This window comes from Ochlerotatus camptorhynchus, unplaced genomic scaffold, assembly GCF_037179485.1.
Source record: "Ochlerotatus camptorhynchus isolate MF236.1 unplaced genomic scaffold, CSIRO-AGI_Acam_v1.1 ptg000471l, whole genome shotgun sequence".
In the NCBI taxonomy this organism is placed as follows: Eukaryota; Metazoa; Arthropoda; class Insecta; order Diptera; family Culicidae; genus Ochlerotatus; species Ochlerotatus camptorhynchus.
Genome location: NW_027040957.1, coordinates 857,299 through 881,128, shown reverse-complemented (window position 1 = coordinate 881,128; position 23,830 = coordinate 857,299). Strand labels below are relative to the sequence as shown.

The 23,830-nt window shown below is 37.0% G+C and overlaps 1 protein-coding gene across 3 annotated transcripts in view; it reads right to left on the bottom strand.

Moving 5' to 3' along the window:
• The window catches only part of SNF4Agamma (SNF4/AMP-activated protein kinase gamma subunit), a 246,075-nt gene that overhangs the window by 182,532 nt on the left and 39,713 nt on the right, over positions 1-23,830 (bottom strand). For all 3 annotated transcript variants that reach the window (XM_065235298.1, XM_065235296.1, XM_065235297.1), the window contains exons 3-6: positions 18,382-19,949; positions 8,274-8,583; positions 7,921-8,210; positions 7,666-7,788 (exon numbers count right to left, since the gene is read on the bottom strand). In XM_065235298.1, the coding sequence (XP_065091370.1) occupies positions 7,666-7,788; positions 7,921-8,210; positions 8,274-8,583; positions 18,382-19,512 (1,854 nt within the window). In that variant the 5' untranslated portion in view covers positions 19,513-19,949. The remainder of the gene's footprint in view (positions 1-7,665; positions 7,789-7,920; positions 8,211-8,273; positions 8,584-18,381; positions 19,950-23,830) is intronic.

Genomic DNA, 23,830 nt, shown 5'->3' with positions numbered 1-23,830 from the left:
AAATGTAAGGGAACTTCCATAGAAAAAGGTCCATAACTCTGAAAATACAGGATTTAGAATTTTGACGTCTCCAGTGAAGTTGCTTGTTTTAACATTGTGTACAACTTTGCTTAAGACATCGTTCCCCTATATCCTCAAAGAAAAAAGTTAGTCTTCTTATTTTTTGCATGGTAAGACATGACTTATTTTTGAAAGTTTTATATTATGGAAGATATTCATACAAACATTTTTTTCGAAGACACTATATGGCTAAATTGTAAAGGCTAGGCTCTTGGAATAAAGTTCCACTTTTTGCCGTTTTGGACCACAGTGCTTTGGGATCATTGTGCAATGGTTCCACGAAGTACACAAATGCCCCTTAAGTTTCATAAAACTTCTTTAAAATTAAAAAAAAATCCTTCAAGATCATTTTTTTCCTGAATCTCGCAGAACTTTTCGGACCTTCGCAGACATTTTCTTGAGATTATGAAACTTCTCTGAAATTTGGGGATTGTCTATAGCTTGTTGAAGGTTTTCAGAATTTGAAGGATGATTTACTAACTTGTTGGATGTTCGCTTAAATTTTGTTACATTCACAACTTCTCTGAAAATCTAAAAATTCTTCTGCATGACAAGTTTGCAAAATGTCTCATATTCTTACATATTCCTTGTAGTTCAGAGATCTTGCTTGAAATTTGCCGAACTTTTCATAGCATCATAAATCTTTGCTGGTTTGCGCAGAAATTTACTTAAGTTTGGAAAACATCTATGAAGTTCTTATTTATCGAAAGTTCGCTGAGCTTGTATGAGGTTCTCTGAACTTTTTGGAATATTACCCAACCTATCGGAGGTTTGATAAATTTTTTTCTGAAACTCGCTGAGCTTTTCAAAGAAATAATTCGTAGACTTCTATCATTTTCCTTGAAATGTCGATAAGTTTGCAAAACTTCTCTGAAATTCTTTGAACATGTCGGTAGTTTACAGGATATTTTGGCGGTTCTCAGAACTTTTCGGATGATTTTTTTGAAGTTCACGAAATTTCTCTGATGTTCGCAGAATTTCTGTAAAGTTCTCAGATCTTCCTATAAATTGGCAGATTTTCCTTAAATTTTACACAATTTCTTTGAAGTTCGCAGAACTTTAGTGTAATTCGCCAAGCTTTTCCGAAATTCGCCGAACATCTCTGAATTTCGTAGAAATTCTTTAACTTTCGCAAATGTTTTCTTAAGTTACTGAAACTTCTCTGTAGTTCGCTAAATTCGTCAGCAGTTCACAGAACTTGTTGGAAGTTCTCATATTTTTTGGTAGTTTTCTAAACTTCTCGGAAGTTCATGGATCCTTTCTAAAGTTCGTACATTTTTTTTGAAGTTTGCAGGAATTCTCAGAAATTATCATATATTCTCAGAATCTCGAAGAACTTTTCTGAAATCCGTCAATCTTCTCTGAATTAACAGAAATTTACTTTAATTTATGGAATTTTTCCAGGAAGTTCACAGAACCTGTTAAACGTTTTCTGGACATTTGGAAGGTTTTTAACCTGTCAAAAATTCTCAGAACTTATCTGAAACTCATGGAACGCTTCTGAAGCTTGAAGGACTTGCCTAAAGTACGCAGTACTTACCAGAAGTTTACAGAATTTCCCTAAAGCTCTTGAACATTTTCTGAAGCTATCTGAACTTTCATAAGGATCCTGCAATTGTATCCTCTTCCCTTGTTAAAAAGTTTTTTAGATTTTCCTACTTTACTTGAAACTTGGGTTATTAGTTAGCTACGATTCTGCACGTTGTAATTTTATAGGGAGTACTATGGAGGGTAAGATTTTAATAGGTCTTTAGTGAGAATGACAGTGATGAAGACTACACATTGTAGTCGAAATACATATCTGTCATTTATACAAGTGGAATAAAATGGAAAATAATCACATATTTTGCTCTTAATGATCCCTCAATTGAGATTCTTGGAACTGCCTTAAAGTTCTTGGATTTGCCTTGAAATTCTACGAGATACTGTAAAGTTATCTAAACTTGCCTGAAGTTCTCGGACCTTTCCTAAAGTTCTGTAAATTTTCCTTCATGGAACATTCCTGACACTTTTGAAACATTTTTTTTAAAGATCTCTAAACTTCCATAAAGTTCTCTTGACTTTTCCAAACCTCTAAGTTTTCCCATGGGACAAGACAACTTAGATATATTCGCAAATATCATTAAAAATATTTCACTGGCGATAATAAGTTATTCGTGATAATCTACATGCAATGAAATATCGGCTCCGTAAAGCTAACGCGATTTAGCGTTCCAAATAAATTAATTTGAAAAAAAAAACATTCCGAATCTGCTATGGAGAAGTTGTTAAGAAAATATCTAAGAGAATCATAAAATTATACAAGATCACGTCTACAGAAATTCAAGTCCAAGACTAAGAATATTTATCAAGATTTTGAGTTTTTGATTGGTAACATATTTAAAGACCCTGGTCTAAAACAACTATTCAAGATTATGAGAACATCAATTTCTGAAAGGTGTAACATTGAGAGGTTAATATACAGTTTATTATAAAGTTTGTTGTAAAATTTAGCGAAAACAATGCAAACCGATACCATAAATGTCCAATTGGCTTTATTTCTCAGCATTTGTGTATAATTTTTGTACTTGTATTTGGTCTAAGGTTTACTTTTAGGAATATAATTGATGATCAATAAACGATGATAGGGTTAACTACCTCATTTCCGGCCTATTGACGTACCGAATTGTTGAGATATTTTCAAAAGTCTAATACTGCTTCTTGACGCCAAACTCGGCCTACGGATTCTAAACTAACGCATTGACACGCCAATGAATTCACTTCGGTCTATCGAATAAAGATAAAGATTGATTCGGTCGGAGCGCTTCATTTTTTTTTTTTTTTTTTTTTTGATAATATTGGGTGCAAACATTCATATAACGCGTTCTTATTGACTTCGTTCGGTAGCATTTGAACTAAAGTATCGTACCAAACGCATAATTTACCTGTTAACGCCGAAATCATGGATTTATTTGATGTTCACTGCTTGACAGGCCCAAAATGGGCACTTAGGCCGACGTAGTTCTCTACCCTACCACAATTTTTCGACCTGTCTCATGTTTGTTAATCTACCATTAAATAGTCAGTAATTATTTAAGCTCCTCCTGATTTCATATGTCGTATGATGGGTTTAGGCTCTTGAATGGAACTGTAAACAACCAAAGACCCGGAACATGTTTGGATGTGGTCAATTTGGTCCTGAATGCTTAATATGACCACTATTGATCTTCTTTTTGAATTCTAATGTGATTTGAGGTGTCACATCATGGGTTTAAAACGATAAGGGCCAATTATAGAATCACGACATGTTCCGACCAAATCTCCGGTTGTTGCGTACAATTCGGTTCAGTGGTTAGAAAATTTGTTGTTACACACAAAGACATGTTCTGGTCTCGTCGAGCTGAGACGATTGGTATATGACATAGAAAACTTAATTTTGTTTAATATAACAGAATTTAACAGAAGACTCCATACAAATTGTCTTCCCGGTTTTCCCGGTTAAGTTTCCATCCTCTCAAATCCCGTTCCATTTATTTTTATTCCCCCTTATTACCACGATATCCTTTCACAAAAAAGGTAGATGCTTTAGCACCGATGTAAACACCACCATGTTCAAATTTCAATTTTTACCATATTTTGCATCCTTATTGACACCCAAAACCATGTGAAAAATATGATTACACTGAGTTTAAGGCTCAATACACCGTCACTTAATTCAAATTCTTCTTCTTTTTTAAATATTCTTTAATTATCATCATTGTATGTACAAACTTTTACACCGTAGACATCTAAAAATTTAAAGCAAGTATGTTCTGATTTTACATCTAAAATTTCCTGGGTTAAACACTTTCACTGCATTTACATAATTGTGTTCTTCGTAGCATTCCACAAAACACCACTTTGACTCCACTTCTTTGCTATCGAACGTAAAAGAATCATTGTCCAAATTTGAATAGAGTTAAAAGAAATGTTTGAAAAGATTTCCAAATGAATCAAAGTCTCCAAATAGGTTCAAGGGAATTCTAAGAAGGATTCCAATTAAATTCTTAGAAGGGGTTTCAAGAATTCAACAGTAATTATTACGTGGAGTGTTTTCTGGTTAATTTCCGAAAATTCCATGATAATTTCGAGCAGAATTCCAAGTTAATTCTGGAAGTCATACCATAAGCATTTTGAACAACGAAAAATTAAAACCAGGAATTCAGTTTCGGTTTTTACAAATATTTGTTTCCAAAGTCCAGCATCTACAATATTTTCTTTTAAGGATCATACACTTTACATCTGAAATTGAAACGACAAAAATCAATTTGCTATATTGCTGAGTGATTAAATTCTAAAAACTATAAGACAGGAAACAGAAAAAAATGCAGCAAATAGAGCAAGACATTCATTTGGTAAAGGATCACTCTATTTTAATGGTTTATTCTGAAATTCTGGTGTAAAAATTTATTCCTATGGTATGTTTAATTTAGTTTTCCCGGATCTTCCGTCGAATTCCCGGGTTTTTCCCGGTTTTCCCGATTACTTTTCAAATTCCCGTATATTTCCCGGTATTCCCGGTTTTCCCGGTTTGCTGGCCACCCTGGCATGTTCGACTAAATTTTGAGTTGTTGCGAGTTACCGTGTAGCTTAATTTTTTATTAAAAGCTAATTTCACCCTAAGAGGAAGAGAAGACAACAAAGGGACTTTTATGAACCAATTTTCTGTCAAACGCGAACCAGCGCCTGATTAATCGGGCGAACGTAAAGAACCGCGAGAATTTTTACAACAGGGAATCTATTTTCTTGTATTTTGACTGTGTCGTCCATAATAAAATAGTGTTTTTGTACGGTCATTTCCGCGAGAGAAGAAGAACACGTCATAGACAAAACGAAGCCAATTGTTTCCTCTTCCTCTTAGATTTCACCATGCATTCTCAAGTAAATTTTCCACCAGCCCCACGATCGAAGGCGGCTCTGTTGGTGACTGCTGTAAGAACCAGTATGAAACACCTAATTTAAAACACCTCAATAGTATTTTATAATACTTGTTTATTTTACATTCTTTGTATTTTATGTATTGCATGACTAGTAAATTGTGGTGTGTGATTTATTGCAACCTTATCTTCCAGCAGACGCTCTGGATAGCAATTTTAACATTTATATTAAAAAAATCTACATTTACCAGCAACCCTGACTGGTTTAATCCTATGACTTACCTTCCCTACTAACATAATTCCTAAATTCTCGAGTCATTTATGAGGAGTCGTAGAGTTCTCTGCATCTCTCTTAAGTAAATGTTGGACTATCATACCGTTCCTATCCCTACCTGTTGTAAGGACGTGGCCCGGACAACCCTTAACTGTTCGAGCGGGATATGTATTTATCTCGGAGATAGAAATTAATTCCCACTTACTATCTGTCCAGTAATAGATATCCGTCTTGCTCTTAATAGTTTTGAATTCGTACCACCTACGATATTGTGCAACTTGTTCGATGCTAATGCCAATGCTAACAATAGTTTGATTGAATGTTTTTGTAACCTATCACACTAAAATTTGCTCGTTTTCGCACGGGAAAAAAGCTCCTTTTTAATGGTGCTATTAGTTTGCGTGGGCGAGCTAACTGTCACGATTGAAGTCATTGTTTACACGCAAAACAAATGGCCTGAACTTCAAATTTAAGGATGGATTTCTTACCTTCTCTGTATCTTTTCTTACCACAAATGTAATGTCAGTTCTTACAGTAGCCTGTAGCTTAAAAGCAAGTTTTCTTCTAGAATAAATATTTTCGTACATAACCTTCATGAGATGATTTTCTAGTCCCAGTACATTTGAGGATATGAACTTTGTTGGAAAATAAGCTAACATCATAATTACAAAATTATTTAAAGAACCTTTCGACGACCACATTACAGAATCTGTTAATGCGGTGAAATATTGCCAAATCTGCAAGCTTTTTATGCAAATCTGTAATCAGAGCCGGATTTGAGGGGAGGGAAGTATCGAATAATGTAAAAATTGTCCTAATTGTACACGAAATCAACACAAATAAACACCTTCTTCATAAATTATGCAAAAAATGAGGAAGTTATCTTTCTCTGTGACGCACGCTGTAGGAATACCTCGAAACATTCAGGAAAGTTTCAAACGTTTCAATTCTTGATGTCATAGTTAACCAGCGCCCAGCTATCACACGCACAAAGGCAAGCAGCGTATCAAACGGTCTTTGTTGATCTTTGCAGTTTATCAGGAGCAGAGCTGAAAAGATTGCTATCATTCTCAGGATTTAACAAGCCTGCTCTCAAACGTATACAACGGTGGGGAAATATATCTTAGTTTGATGGTCACCAATCGTTCAAGTGGAAGATCTTTCAACACATTAAGCTTTGATTAAAGTGATTCCTTGGAGAGTTCGCAAATGGGCGTCATGGTGGCTGATATTCCGAGCAAAGTCCAGCATCAAAATGACTACACATTGAAATCAAGTTTTTATATAACATCAAACTGAAATCCTAATTTGATTTCAGTTTATGCAATTGATAAATTTTGTTTTCATTTTGCTGTACATTTGATCTTCAAAAATATGTTGTTGCGGGTTTGTTTTCTTTGTCTTAGCATAACATCAAATTGAATACTTGTTTTGTTATCAACAGGAAAAATTGATATCAAATTGAGTTTTCAGCTTGCTCTCACTGATAGCAGAAATAGTTTCCAATGTTATGTCACAGGAAGATTTTTTTGCTCTCAATTTTGATATTTTAACCGTTAAAACGACCATCGTGACATCGCTCATGAAATTGGAAACTTTCATTGTTGTATGTAAAAGCTGAAATGCTGAAGTGCTCTTGAAATTTCGAGGTGATAGTAAGATTAATTAGAAATAAGGTTTCCACAGCGATTCACCTTTTAAAAGCAAATTGAGGACATCCATGACTACACAATATATTGAAACGTCAAAGTGATCCGATACCAGTGCTGTGGTGAGGAATTCATGAAACTTATAATATTTAAATTGAACGTTAAATGCGTGTACGACCATTGAGGAGAAAGAGTTACGTCTGTTTGTCTTTGATATTAGTTTGATTTTCACTCACTGTGGCGCTATTCGTGTCTTATGTGTATCGTAAGATTCATGCATCTTTTTGCTTTATGTCATATTTGCAGATACACAAATAATTGTCTTCAACACTAAGCTTTAAAAAAAGTCCTTCCTTTATAAGTTTTTTTTTTAAATCAATCGTTTTAAAGAATATGTACTTCGATGATCAGATAACTACAATTTACGGTAGTAAGTTTGCAGAAATCACGACGCTTTAAGCTTAGATTGTTTTATTGCCATGTTCTACTCTAAATCTTAGATAACAGGCATAGACAGCAGCTTTAATCCTAGGGCCTGTTCATAAACTACGTAGACAGTTTTTTGGGATTCTTGACACCCCCCCCCTCCCCCTGCGTAGACAATTGTCCATACAAATGTTTTTAAATTTGTATGGGCCGTGAATAATTGTCAAGCCCCCCCCCCCCCCCCCTTAAACTATCTACGTAGTTTATGAACAGGCCCTATACACATTAAAGCACACAACGCGCTATCTGTATCTCAGTTTGCACACCCTGTGGGGAAAGTTGAAATAAATAAACCACTTACCGCTTTGCGTTTGTCAGCTTCGGACACTGCTGAATTGGAACGATGCCTGAACAAATCCATCACCTTGGTCATAGGAGACTTGCCGGCGTCAGCTCGTCGAACAGCCGTCACAGTGTGATAGTACTAAAATAAAAAAAAACAAACCGTTAATTTTCTCCTACCCTCGCATCATCTGATCGCGGCTGCCCGATAAATAATAAACGAGCGGTCACGATTCAGTTAAACGTCACATTCTTATTGTGTCCGTGGTATTACCTGTGCGTCACTGCCTGCATGGGGATGAGCAGAACCGTCACGCACTTTCGAACTTGCGGCACTTTCTGGATGCGGACTCGCCGTTTGGTGGCTATGACGACCTCCCACATGCAGGGCCGCTTTCATGCTGTTCATGATGCCCCCGGAACCACTAATCGTACCACTACCGCTTGTACTTTCCTTATCGGAACTCGATTTGCTAGAGTCATCCTTTTTCTTTTTCGAGTCTGACCCTTTGCGTGTTCGGAACACGTCGAAAATAGTCGGTCGACGATTAGGACTGGCAATACCTGGAGAAAAATGGTTGTTTTTGTTTACATATATCATAGAGAAAATATTTACTAACTGCATACCATGAACAGTCGATTGATTCAACACTGGACCATCGTCGCCACTTCGCCGCCTCTCCAACGAACCGGACCGTGTTCCGCTCACACGTTCCGTACTACGAGAAATGTTCTCATGTTTACGGTTGAGCTTCTCCAGTTTGGCCGCTTCGCGTTCCAGACGCCGAGCGGTTTCCCGTTCAATTTTCTTCAGTTCCTTTTCCTGTTTTTTGGCTTCACGTTCGCTTTTCTTCATCCGTTTGGAAGAACGAGTCGATTCCGTTGCCGCCGGGGCCGTCGAAGGCCGTTGGAAATGGGTGCCCCCATCGGCCGAGTCCTGTAAAAAGACAGCGAATGTAATTAAAGCACGTGTTGTAAACGGTGACAACAACACGCTAAGCGCGTGATGGTTTAGCGTCACGGAGAGATAAACTCAATGTGTATTTTGATTGACTGGATGATAAACAAATGATTTTAATTGATGGTGGGCTATTCTTGTCAAAAATATTTACCATAACCTATCACTACATGTGAAGCCAAATGTAGAAATAAATCAATTTTTGTTCTATCATATAGGGCGATGGGACGTCGGACAATCAAAGCTAATTTTATTGTATGACATCAAGCATCAGGGACAAAGCTGGCTTCTCGCCATAATAAGTATCGTTATCTTATTAGCTTATATCAATGCAGAGCTGGAAAAGAGCCTAACAGCTTTTGTAATCAATGACTTCTCTCGATGATTTATAGGATGGCAAGACACGCCCACGCAAACCAACATCAACCATCGGCAACCCTATTCGATGGTGATGACGGTTTACGTGGGTGAGGCTTGATTTCCTAGAAATCATCGAGAGAAGTAATTGTTTATAAAAGCTGTTAGGCCCTTTTTCCAACTCTGTATTGACATATACTACGTGGAGGAAACAAAGCGTATATACACTGTCTGAAGGATTGTTTATGAACGATTGGACGCTGTATAGGACTACAGACAAAGATTTACCATATTTGTCAACATACAGAGAACGTTCCATATTTAACTCCGATAAGACATTTCAATGATTTAAACGCCAGTTAGAACATATTAAATTGGCATTAAAAATAACTTCAGTGAAATGTTGTGTTATTCTTTAATTTATTATTTATTATTATTATAGTCCATCTGACTTGGTAGTCTCAATAAAACAGTTAAATCTAAATGTAGACACTCACTAGAAATTAAAAAATTAAAAATTGGTCGACAGCAAACGATTGCCGGAATAAATGTTAAACTTAACTGAAAATATTACTGGACACTGGATTGGAAACCTAAAATTACGGGGAATAAAAAAAAGTTTTGATCTCCGATACGGGGAGCCCAATTCTGCGCAAATTAGTGTCTTATTCTGTGCACCTACAAATATAACAATAAAGCATGAATTTCCAATAGAACGTATCTGCTTTTGTTAACAAAGATTCAAACATCAATCTGTCGAATTTGTTAGCTGGCTCGTGTTAGTTTGCATAGGTGAGTCACGCCCAGCCGTAAGATTTTATCTAGATAGAGCTGGAATTAGGGCCTAACAGCTTTTGTAAACAATGACTTCCCTCGATGATTTATAAAAATTCAAGGCGCGTCCACGCAAACCAACATAACCATCGGGTAGGGGGAGACTTCCCCTACCTTATGGTGATATTGATTAGCTGGGGCGAGCTTTGAGTTTCTAGAAATCATCGAGAGAAGTCATTGTTTTTAAAAGCAGTTACGCCCTAATTCCAGCTCTATCTAGATATTACAGATTTGCCTAAAAAGTATACATATAGAATTTGCAATGTTTCACCGTACGAACAGATTCGTTGTGGTCATCGGATGGTTTTTTGAATATTTTTTTTTAATTTTTTATGATAGCTAAATTTTCGAACAAAATGTGTTTTCCCAAATACATTAGACTTATCTTACGTTTGCTCATCTCGTGAAGAAAATAAAAAAATATTAGTTCCGGAAAAACTTGCTTGTAAGCTACAGCCCATTGCAAGAACTGCCATGCCCATTACATTTCTTGTAAGAAACATATACAGAGGATGTTGGAGATCCATGCTTGCATTTGATGTTTATGTCAGCTGTTTTGCGTGTAAAACTTTCGACAAATTTACTTTTTGTTTACAAAAGTAGATACGTTCTTTTGAACCTTCATCTTTGATATGTTTTTGACGTAGGACTACGTCTTTGATTTCTATATGGGGGTACACTTTGTGAAAACCGAGAATGAAACATGTAACAAATTAAGAAAGATTTTGAACGTTAATAACTCAGCTGTCCCAGATCCAATTTCAATAATTTTATCACCAATCGACCAGAAATATGGCTACGCATCGATAAAAATGCTTCCGAATGTTGATTTTCAACAAGAAACTATTGAAAAACTGGTAAATTTCTAGCATTGTTTAAAAGCGTCTAATTAACTAACAAATCCACCAATTACCTACATGCATATGCTGCTTCCCCAGCACAGTCGTCAGAGAGTAGTAAGTAGATGAAACAAGTCGAAGTGGCATTCGCCTCCGATCCTCGGGCGCGTGCGAATAGGGAGGATGGAATTGCGCAATATTTTGCACACTCATCGCCATACTCAGAACCACACGCTTCCAACGACCACACCACTGTGTGGTGGTGTTCGGTCGTCGAAATTAGTTGCAGCAGTAGCATTGCTTTCGGCGTGTGGCGTTGAAAGTTGTTCTCCAGTAACAACGAAAGGTTGCCTGCAAGCAGCGAGCTGCAGAGCCCACATAAGCAACCATCAAAGGAGGAAGAAGCTGCACCGCTATGCTATGGATCGGAATCAGTAGCTCTTCGTGAGTCGCTGCGGGTCGGTCATCTATGCCAAGCGTGTCACCCTCGCTCCAAACGACATACAGCTCGACAGCCTCATCCGTGTCGAACACCCAGCTCAGAATTACTCAACCATCACTACAAAACGGTCCTTTTCAGGGCCACCAAAAATTTGTTAAAGAATATTATTTGGACATTGGTCAAGGTCATCAGTTCCCGCAAGCAGCTAGCTATCAAGGCTCAACCTGTCTATAGAAGGTGTAGAATTGTAGGCCTGAATATATTGGTGCAATTAGTTTTTAATCAATCACCCTTGTAGTGACGTCGAAAAGATTGTTTCAATCGGCGCTTACATATGAAATTTAATGTGGATTGTAGATTTTTTTGTATGTTACCAAAATGTATGAATGGTTTGCCACTAAATGTTGAGATAATTTATTGATTATTGAATTATCACACTGTATACCATGAAAAAGCAGCCTGTTTGTGAGTTTTTGCCTGTTTTCAAGTAAGGAGTTATCATAAAATACAAATCGCCAGCGGGTATTTCCCGGCGACTTTACAAATAAATAAAATCAAACAAAATCATCATGCAGAACTAGCTAGGATTGGTTTTACTTCATATTTCACAAAATTGCTTTCGAGTGTTAAGACATTGTCTCTCGCAAAATTTACATTTTTCCCTCTACCAACACATACATCAGGGCTAGATAGATCTCCACAGGATCTATAGAATCCACGCAATTTCAAAAAACCAAAATGCACAGCATTACGAAAAGAGGTCAAGTTTCGACCATAGATTTTAATTCTAAACAAGCCAAACGATTGGAAATTTATCTACCAATCTGCTAAAATGAACACTTAGTTAATTTTCAATAGGTCAGATGGTGAGATTAATCATCGTCCGACCATTTTCCAGAACACGCTGGTAGGAACTGTTAAAAATCCATGTAGAATTTGAGAGAAGTGGGAATAATTCGCTTTGGGTGTGTATTCAGTCCCCAGAAAGCCAATAAAATCAAATTTGTGAGAAAATTAGCTCTCACGAGTTCAATCTCTTGAAGTCTCTCCTTTTTTATATATTCTGCACAAACGATACTTTCCGCCCGCCCCATTTATTTAATTCGGGAGGAAATCCTGTGAGGGGTGAATTGAATACACTTTAATACCAAAATGCACAAAACTTAAAAATTCATAAATAACAAAAAAATCAAAATACACCTTTTAAAGTCGGGTAGATGAATCGACAATACTCAAGTTGACAGTCCCTTGGATTCTCTTCATCAACTTTCTCTTTGAAATAAATACTACAAATTTGATACGCTTACAAATAAAAAACGGAAAGAGTTAAGATAATTGATGATTGATAAAAGAACTAAATGTTCACATTTGTTTCGTCCACTAGCGGTCCGACGTCAAGCTTCCGTTCGTGCCCCTAGGCACAGACCCTTCTACTTTTTTTTTTTTTGCAAGCACAAGTACACGAACAAAGAAGCCATTCGTCATTTCCATAATCTATTGGATGTCCCGATCTTCGCCCTGATTAGTCAAAACTACCCGTACACTTGCCTCCCGAACTGCAATCAATACATACATAATTTTGGGCACGAAGTGTAGTGTTTTTGATCTAATTTCCCTCCTACTAAGCACAACCCGCGCTTTACCTCTCTTTTCTGAACGAGTTTAAACAAAAAATAAAATATTTCTGTCAAAGATGAATTGCAAATTTATTCACCTTTCCATACGTACCGTTGGATTTGATAAAGAGTCACAAATTGTTGCGATATTGTCTAAAATCTAACACTGCTTCTTGATTCTAAATTCGTTCTACGAGTTTCAATTCCGTCCTAACGCATTGAAACGCCATTAGATTTTCTTCGTCCTACGGATAAACGTAGAAAAAGGGGATTCGCTAGGAGCGCTTCGTTTGTTTTGAGAACAATGAGCGTAAATATTCATACAATGCGCTCTAACAGGATTTATGTTGTAGCTAATGAACTAACGCATCGGAACAAACCTATTATTGATTTGTGCATGGTGAAATCATTGATTTTATTGATCTTTTCTGATCGATAGAACGGAAATGGGCGATTATGACGAAGTAGCGCTCTACCCTACTACCCATAAACGCAACAAAATTCCATTTGAATAGGAAATCAAGCAAACATGTTACTGTTATGTTTTTATGGACAGTGTACTTTCTAGAATCCCCTTTGCTTTTGCTGACAAAAGTTCTTCTGCCTTGAACCATAGAGGTAACTCTAAGACCAGAAGGTCCCGAAGAAATGTGCTGAACTTTTTGGCTCAGCTCTGGTACTCTCTTCGGTCCCAAGCTAATCGATCACCCTTCGAAACATAGGAAACGAACCCCTCATTTTATCTGTCAAAATTTCATAGCGAATCAAAACAAACATAGTGTAGTAGTAGAATTTTGACTAGAATGTTGGCATACTTGGGACTTGTTTTCACATTTTTCACGATCAAATTCCGTATTTTTCTCTCATAATGGCTCTTATTACCGATGTCACTTCACGGTGAAGGAACAAGTTGTCAAATGGGAATCACTTCGTTATTACTAACACTCGTAATAGGGTCAAATATGAAAGTAGATGCCAATTGATAGTTGGATAGCGGTATCTAGAAAATGACGAAAATCCACATGTGATTGATATGTGATTCTAGGCAGTTAAAGTAATGTAAATTTTGTATTCGTAGCTAAATGCAATAGCATTTTAACTTTTAGGCATATTCTATATAATCCTTTTCGTTTATGATCTGATGATTTGGTCCATTTTAATCCACTTATGGTAAGATCTGACCAATCTTACTAATATAAATTCCGACATGATGAAAGATGATAGATGAATTCTCAACTGATTTGACCCTAGTCAGAAACTGGCCACTTTCCCGGGGGTAACCGGAACATATCCGGATGAGGACAGTGTGGTTCTGGGCACTCTAAATGGCTACAATTGAACTGGTTTTTGAATGCTCATGCCATTTGATGGTTTTATTCGTGCCAGGTCTTGCCGATTCTAAAAATATTCAAAAGCCGTAGTACTATTATTTGGGTTCAGTGATTGCTAAGAAACATGACCTAAAAACATTTCGTTACACTCACACACATGGACATTTTCCGATCTCGTCGAGCTTAGTCGAGCTAGGTGTTTGTATAGTTGCATTGCTTGCCAATACTAAGACAAACCTTGTCCCGAAAACAAAATGCTGAAATCTTTAAAAAAGAGTGGTTCATTACGATATAAATTAGTATTGATTTTTCATCCCGCCTTTATTAAGTGAAATTTTCAGCCAGGTTGTTCATAAAATTCCAATAAGTAATGAAATTTTACGAGTTGTTCATGGAAAACTGTTGCTTTTGTGTTTCGGAAAAGTGATTCCGACTAAAAATCATTGGAAATATTTGAATGTTGGCAATGAAGTAGCTGTATCAGCATTAAATTGTAACGCGCTAGTTAGAATAGAAAATAAGTTTACAATAGTGGTATTCGGAGACTAGCCAGTGAGAAGAGACGAGACTAATTTCTAACCGGTAAATTCAACGATTATCTGACACGGCACATACAGTGTATCACAAATTTGAGTAGTTCCACGCCAAATGACGAATCGGGAAAACGTCTACCTGCTCCGATTTGCATGAAACTTTGCATAATTGTTTGTTGTGGGTAATCATTCACGTGATTTTCCTGATGTTCCCGTGATTTTCTTTTCAAAATGGCTTCTTTTTCAATAAATTGTAGCCCGTAAACGTCATTTAGCGGCACCGGTGGTGCAGTGGTAAGCGTGATTGCCTCTCACATTTGCATTGCATAAAATCTCTGATCACGCCTTCCTTCGGAAGGGAAGTAAAGCCGTTGGGCCCCGGTCCATGAGTTGATGGGTCGATAGAATGTTAAAGACGCCATATTGTAAAAAAAATACGAGATTCATAAAGGTCGAATTTTAGCAAACATGTGAATGATTACCATGCAATTATGCAAAGTTTCATGCAAATCGGAGATGTTCAAGACATTTTTTCTATTCATCCTGGAAATGCTCAGTTTGAAAAGATAGATTTTTAAAAGATGGTTGAACAACTATTTATTGATTTATTGGAATAGTTATTATCTTTATAGGCAGAGCCGGTATGTAGTTTGAGTAATTTTAGTAAAATACTCGATTGTCAACTTTAATCGAATAGGGCGGATTTTAGTCAAATAAGCGGCATATGAAATACCTTCATTATGACAACAAATGAGCGAAATTTCAAAAAGATTGGATCACCGAAGTTCAAGAAAAAGGCAACCATTACTTAAATCTATTGCGGTGAATCCTCTTTTTAGTTTATGCCATTCCGTGGTAAGCCTCTATTTATGTGTGTAGCCACCCCTACTGTTTTTGGCAATTATCTCAATCAGGTAATACATTCTTTATGGGGGAAGTGGCCCAGATTTCCCATTGAGCCATAAGTCCTTTGTCAAGATATCTACACCGTTTATGGAATAGTGCAACACAGGCACACAGCAAATGTTCAGAGCTTTCCCTCTCTAAGTTACAAAAACGGCAATTGTCGTACTGAAGTTCTCCAATAATATTTAATAGAACAATGTCCTGTTATCAAACCCGAGTATGAACCATTATTTTTACTTAGTTTTTGAGCTCCAGTTTGAGAGCACAAGAATATGTTTCAAAAAATGGTTCGGGTCCAATGCGGGTCCTTTTTTCGTCAACGGATCATTCAATTCCTTCTATTCCGCGATGAACAGGAATGCAATATAGTTTAACTTAATTATGATAGAACAGTTGCTGCAACAACTTAGTACGTTCCTGCACCAATTTTTAAGTGTAAGTTTCTGATTTTAAAGCATTCAACGCATCTTAACTATCTGAACAAATACATATATGTAGGTATTTGCATATATTTCTGCATGAAATACTTTAGGCCATTTTCCCATCGACACCGAAAAGTTAATCCCTGAGCCGGTTATTCCAGCACCTCCGATATTATCTTGTTTCGATCCATCTGTATAAAAATATATTGAGCCAGGACGAATAACCGGTCCTCCTGCATCCCAATCAAGACGAATCACATCAGGAACCTTGAATTTATGGTCGAAATTGTGTCGCTTTGACGTGCAATCTTCGTTATCAATATTAATGAACTCTTTTAGAATGCTCAGATGTACAAAAACGTCTCCTGCAAAGAGATGCATGAACCGTTTGAGCTTCAGAGCACATTCCATTTCATCTAATAGATTAAATTGATATAAAGGAGGAAGTTCCGGAAATGATAGCAAGCCCTTGTAACTTGTTTAATTTGACTTGAGCTGTTTGTTGTTTGGTTTTTGGTCACGAGATTAATGATGCATTACCGACTAATTCCAATATATCATCTTCGACTTTAGACCAAGGTTGCAAAGACTCATTTCAGCTAAAATAATGTTTTTCGGAATAATAAAATCAAAAGATGGTATGATGGCATGTTTTACTTGTAACTTACAAGAAGAGGTTACAAAGTATGCGTTGGAAACATAAAACCTGTAAATTTTGCTTTCTATGAGTCACAATCAGCGATTTGCTGATCGCTGAGTGAGTGAGTGAGTGAGTGAGTGAGTTTGTGAAAAATCGCTGATTGTGACTCTCATGAAGTGAAATAAACAGGTTTAATATGTCAAACACATTCTTTGCAACCTTTTCTTGTATCCTGCCAATTCAAAATTTGATCATGGCATCTAATTATTTCATAATTTAGAAAAACATTGTTTTAGCTGAAATGAGTCTTTGCAACCTTGCTTTAGACCCCATTTTTACCAAATATTCGTGTACAAATCCGAAAAACACTTGTTGCTTTGCCTATTTGTTGCTCGATGTTTATTCCAGCAGATTTTATTATCTGAAATTACTCCCAAATACATAGCTTCCAAGGATAGTGACAACTTAAAATCTCCTAGTTTAAGTCACCGATAAAGACTTTACGTACCTACCACACATATTTTCTTACGATTCATGTCTACTTCATGTCTTATTCTTTGCACCACACTAGTGTGGATTTTAATGCTCTTTGCATTATTTCGAAACCGACTCTATCAAATTTTCCACGAACTATAATAATAATGTTATCCACGAGTCTAATTAGTTTGAATCCTTGTTGCTTTAGCTTTAATAGAAGATCATCAACAACTAGAGACCATAGAGGAGAGAAAGTACTCCTACTTAAGGACAGGCTTTCGCAGCTATTACCTTTACTACATAGCTCTAGCTTCTTACACACTCAACCAAATTCTATGTCAAAGACAAAAAACCGTTTTCCGATATCAAAGCCTACAACTGAAAAAAAAAATCAAGATCAGAAAATTGTTAATTTTTCGAGATTTCTTATTTTGTATGATATATTTGTCCAGTTTAGGATTTTTGAAAATTTAGACTTCTATGGAAAAGACATTCTCAAGGGTTGATTTTTTTACACATTTCGTCTTCTTATACTACGTTCAAACTATACTGCCCATATTCGCATATCAGTCCCATATGGATAGGAAATCAAGCAAAGATGGGACTGATATGCGATTATGGGTAGTATAGCTTATATCACGTAATATAGACTGCCTTGCAATGAGCACTCATCTGTCCAATTTTCACTGGAAAGTATATGTATGACTTTTAATATCAAGATAGCCTTTATTACGTTATATAAGCTATACTTTGAACGTAGTACGGTAAAGTGGGGCAAAGATGGGTCAGCTAGTAAATTTATCAATTTATTTGTTTGTCAAAACCAACAGGTTCAATGCACTTCAATGATGGTTTGCTTTTCGAAGCCTGTATTGAGGCTATATTGAGCCTGATGATGTTGACAATCGAAATAGTAAATAAATCAAGTAGATCACCCATCTTGCCCCGTGACTTATCTTGTGCCATCTAACCCTATTAAGCTACTCTTTCTATCCATACAATTTGTTTTCATGTGGGTATGGTGCTTTGTATTTTTAGTGCCTTCGAAATTTCAGACATTTACCATAACATCTGATAGTAGGTGCATACCTATAGTGCAGTTATTCGCATAACTAACCTATGAGACCCAATCAAAAAATGAGATAGTAGAAGTAAAAATGCACGCTAAGTATGACCAGCCTACCACCACTCTTCTTCAAATGATACCATCACAATCACCCTGCACAGCGAAATCGATCTTGTCCTGACTGTGCCAGCTGAAACTAGAACAGAGACCTTTCGTAACCCAATTAACACCAATTAACGGGATGCTATTCTTGCAAGACGATATGATCTTCCGAAAGCTATATGTTAATTAACAATAATTGCTTCCCAACTTACGCTCGTGGTGCCTTTCTTCGCCGGTTTCGATGATGCTTTCGAAAATGCCGCCGGCAATGTTGCCGATTTAGAGGACGTTACCGTCGACGGGCCGCCGACTGATGGCTTCTTTGGTGAATATTCTCTGTCCGAACGTTTGACCCACACTTCGTCCAGTTCGAATGGCATGGTATTTTTGCTGGTAGAACTGGTGCTGCTACCGGGGCTGTCATCAGGCGAGACACCGATACCAGTGGCAGACGTAATACTACTGGTAATTGGTCGTATCTCGACCAGCGACGTGTCGAAAAACTGTTTATCCAAATGAGGATTTGGAAACGGCGACTCCGGCGAGAACATACTTCTCAGCGATGTACGATCCGGGTTGAATTGACTGCACGGGAAGTGGATTGTTTGAGAATTTTGTGCAGCCGTCAGGGATCGCAGATTGATGGACTCCGGTCGAAGTTGAGGAAGTTCACTTGCTTTGGTTACCGAGAATCGAGATTTACGAACCGGCGTTGCAATTTCAGTTTTCTGGGAAGAATTCCCATTAGTGGGTGGCGGATTAATCCTGATTGTACAATCGCCAGCGGTGGCTGTACTTTGTTTGGCATAATTGCTGCTGTGGTGTTTGTCGTCCTCTTCATCTTCTTCTACACATTCGGATAACCTACGTCGCACCGCAAATGGAAGCACCGAAGGATGAACCGCTACCAACGGAGGAAACTCGATTCGTCTTGGGCTCAAGGGAGATTTCTGACAGTTTTCAATCCACGAGTGAATATCTTCTTCAACATCGCTTACACTACTATCACTTGAGGAGGCACTGTTTTTCTTCCGTTGACCCTTGACAGGGACTGCCGTTTTCTTTATTGGAAGACCGTGGTCATCGCCAAAATCACTATCGGAGTCCGACTTTATGGTCTCAAGGTCTTGCATTGATTTTTCGAATATATGTTCAAAGTCATCATCCGTCATAGGACTGACCGGAACATTCTTCGACATTGAATCCTCTGCCATTTCGTCCTTGACCTCGTCTCCAATGAAATCAACTTTTTTCTTGACCTTCTTTTTGCCTTCGTCCTTACATTTCGCACGTTGCAACTGCTTTTGCTCTTCCAGTATCACCAGTCGGTTAGCAGTTTCCATTTAATTAACGTATATTTTTAGCGTGCCTAACTCACACTAGGCAATTAGACACTAGGAGATACACAGCACGCTCGGAAGCCGCGATTAATTAAGGTTAATTAATTTGTACTTTGTTGTTGCTCTTCGAATATCACAATTGGTTTTTGCTCAATGCAGGCACGCGTGTCCCACTGCTCGAGAGGATCGTCGATCGTTCGACCTCCTCCTCCTCCTTAGATTGCAACAAATAAATTCCGATCAGCTGCTACTATCCGAACGGGGAAGCAGATGCACCCTCACTAGTTGAGTTCAGTCAGCTGCTGCTCGGGGACGTCTTGTTTGCAAAGGTCCACGTCATCCAGGCGCTGGCCGTGTGATGCACATTGAACAACCGGGAATTGCAGATCGGAAATAAAGAAGACGATGCCGTTCTGCACAACCATTGGACACTCTTGAACCTACGTAACGGGAGGAGAGGAATTGAGAATGAAATAAAATAATTTGTCATAGAAACAAACAAACACACATCGAACCATCTGACCGAACGCTTCATCGAGTATTGCCGCCGAACAATTTGCAAATCATCTGCATGAGAGACAAATAAGTCCCGCAAATTGCGTCACAATCCTTTTTCTCAGACGGTACTGATAATCGTTGTTGTTTATTTTTAGAACAAGGAAATGCAGCATCTTACATTCATGATAATTTAATTGTTTTATGCACTTGGATGTGTACACTTCACGCGGAGCTTGGGTCACCGGCAGAGCCCCGTAATTTCTGGAGCAAAATTTCCAACGATAGTATGTCATATACAGCCTATGATGCGTTAGCTTCATTTTCACAGCTTTTTTAAGCAAAATTTAGTTTTTAAAGCATTGTGTTATGCTTTTGTGCTGTTGAAATTTATAGATTTTTATGCAGGTAATGTAATCCTTATTTTTCAACATTCAATGAACAAAGTAAAGGCAGAACAATGTAAACAATAAAAAAAATCTAGATTATATTTAAATTTTAATAGCGGCGCCGGTGGTGTAGTGGTAAGCGTGATTGCCTCTCACACCAAAGGGCCTGGGTTCATTCCCAGTCGGCGCCAGCGGGATTTTCTGAAGCATAAAATCTCTGATCCGCCTTCGGAAGGGAAGTAAAGCCGTTGGTCCCCGGTCCATGAGTTGTTGGGTCGATAGGTGGTAGGGTCCAGGTGTGGGAGCTGCCTTCCTGAGGTCGGTAGCATTGGTACTCAGTCCGGAAAACAAGATCGACGGAAAACAAATCAAGGATTTTTTTAATTTTTATATTAAATTAAAAAATTATTAAAAAATATTAAAAATTATATTATGTTTTCTTAATTGGACAGAAAACAGATTGGAGATTTCCGCAGAATGCTCGAAATATAAATTTATCAACACCTTTCGGCAAATTATACACAAAAGTGTCAATGGTATTTGTGTACGCCCTGGGCACCAATGAATAATTTCTTATAAACGCGGACATGTTTTAGAAACCTCTACCTTCTGTTTTGAATTTTATCTTGACAAATTATTGGTAACATTCGATTCGTCACGTTAAGTGTCTAGAACATGTCCAGGTGCGGCCAGAGTGATGCCGGAAACTCAATGAATGCCAATCATCTTGTTCGTGAATTCTCACATGATTTGCTGTGTCACATTATGGGTTTTAGCGCACGTAATATGGTAAACGCTCCTATAGTTGAGGTCAGTGTTGGGAAAATATCAAAAGATCAAATCTGAACAAGCAAACAACAGTGGATGATATTACAAGCTGTGATACGGTAGGTCTGATATCATGCTAACAAAACTCACCAGCTACAATTATCACAAAACCTTGATGAGTTTGAGCATCAAGATTTTTGCTGTAACTACACCCGAACACGAACCGAAACTTCTTTCATTGCTGGTAGCAGTAGAGTAGCTTCGTGTCTGGCATCTATGAAGAGTAAAGAGAGACAGCAAACTATGCTTTCTCTTTCTAAGACAACGACGTGCATCAGAATTATTTTTGTGTTGAGTCAACTCTTAGCTACAAATTTAAATGTTGTGAATAGTCTCGCAATATTTAAGGAGCTAGTAAAATCAGTATCATATTTGATATTTTATTCTAATATCACGCGTGATATTTGGAGGATTGAGTGAGTGTTATGTCATCACTGGTTGTGGTACGTTAGAAACGTTAGGATCCTACAGTTGCTTATAGAGACTTCATAAGCAACTACAGGAGCGTTTACCCTATTTCGAACAATTTTGTGAAGGGACTCGGAAAAATTCAGGGTGTAATCAATGTCAGGGCCGGTAGTGGGTATTTGATACAATAGAAGTGACTTTAGTGACTAAAGTGAAGAAAATAATGACCAAATAGTGACTTCAAAACAATCAAAATGTGACCAATAGTGACATTTATTGATCGCATCGGTTGTTGATTGCGTCCTGCTTAGAGAAATATTATAAACTGACAACCCACCAGGATCATTTTTCAAGCTTTTTTTAAAATAAAACAAATGGTTGAAGGTTCCCGTAAATTTGATTTCGAAAAAATAACTATTAATTGAATAATCAAGATCACAGTTCATTTTTAACCTTCATTTCCTCACACTTTACTTATTTTTCTGCCTTAATTTTATGGAAACAAAGCATTTAATAAGTTGAATTTAGATTCAGATCGTGAATTCCTTATTAGAATGAATGTCTTGCTGACAGTGAAAGATTGAACATATAACTGTATTATGAAATCTTGGACTGCTTGGAGTCGGACTCTGGAGCCTAAGCAACTTAAAAATTATCATTGCAGTGAGGAAAATTTACCTTCTTGGAAAGGTGACGGACCTAGAAAATTTTACATGCATGCATGATTTAAAATTTCGATCTTGAAAAAAATTGTAAGATTCTGGGTTAAATCTGATAGATATTGGACATTTTTTTAAATCTTACGACTTAGACATTCGTGATCTCTAATACAAACTAATGAAGAAAACCTGGAATATTTTTCGATATGTAATAATGTAAGTTCACAGACCTAAAACAATTAAAATACTTGAGAAACATAGAAAAGATTTCTTGATCTTGGAGTTAGATTTTTTTAAATCTGGACTTGGAAATTTTTTGATTCCAGACAAAATTTTATGAACTCATAAAAACACTGAAGATTTTGCTACAGCTATCGAGCTTCAAAGATTTTTTCAAATTTCGGGTCATTGAAAAAATCTCTAGGGCCTGAAAGGTTTCTTATACCATCGTGGCTTGGAAACCTTTCAAGACTACAAGCCAGATTATTGGAACCAGATTTTTTGTTTTTGAAACCTCAGAAAATTTGTGATTTGAATCATATGCAATGGAAACGTGAAATTGTATAATCTAAAATGATTTTGAAGATAACGGACTTGAAACAAATGCAGGGTGGCCAATCTATTTAAGGATTTAAATACCTGCTTGTTTTCTGGTTTTCCCCGTTGTTTAACCTGGCTTTCCCGGTTTAATTGGAACATTTAAATATGGTAAAATACCGCAAAACCGCAAGTAACATCACAAGTTTTATCGCATTATTAAACCAAAATTCTTACATGAAGTATAGATTATTAATTTGTAAAACTTTTGACCCTAAAGAATGCAGTATGTAGTAAGAAATAAGGCCAAAATTCATGATTCTCAATGGAGTAGATAAATGCAAATAAATGCCAATGAGGTATTTCAATCGGAATAAAAAGGGATTCAGGAGGATGATTTAAGAACGCTTAGCATAATTTTATGGGAAGTTCCAAAAAGAAAAAAATCCTGAGAATTCCTAGTTATTCCTGTTTTGATTTCCAAGGCAAAACTGAGATGAACTCCAAGCAAATTCTTAGCAATATTCGAAGGATTATTCCAAAGGTAACTTTAAAAAAGAATTATTATAAATAAAGCGAAACTTCGCGAGAATTATTAAGAATACTGAGATAATTGTAGATTGTAGTCTAAGAATTTCCTAAAGGTATACAGAGAAATTTCAAGACTATTGGATACGAAAATGTCAATGGAACGCCAGAGAACGCCAATTTTTTTCACGCGTCTTCACTTGACTCACTTCCATCTTCGCATGGAAATCGCATCGTAACAGACAATAATGCAATTTACAGGATGTAAACAATACACTTCAAAGAGAAACTATGCAAAGTTTGGTTAATTTCCGTCTAGTAGGAATAATAATAAAGCCAGTTGTAAGTGTTGCAATAATTTCGTGTTCGCCCTTTATAAAGATTTTGTGCAGGAAAATGTAATCCCATGTATGCTAAGTGCAATTAGTGGATTCTAATAACATTCACATTAGTAAAGTTTGTTATTCTATCAGTTAT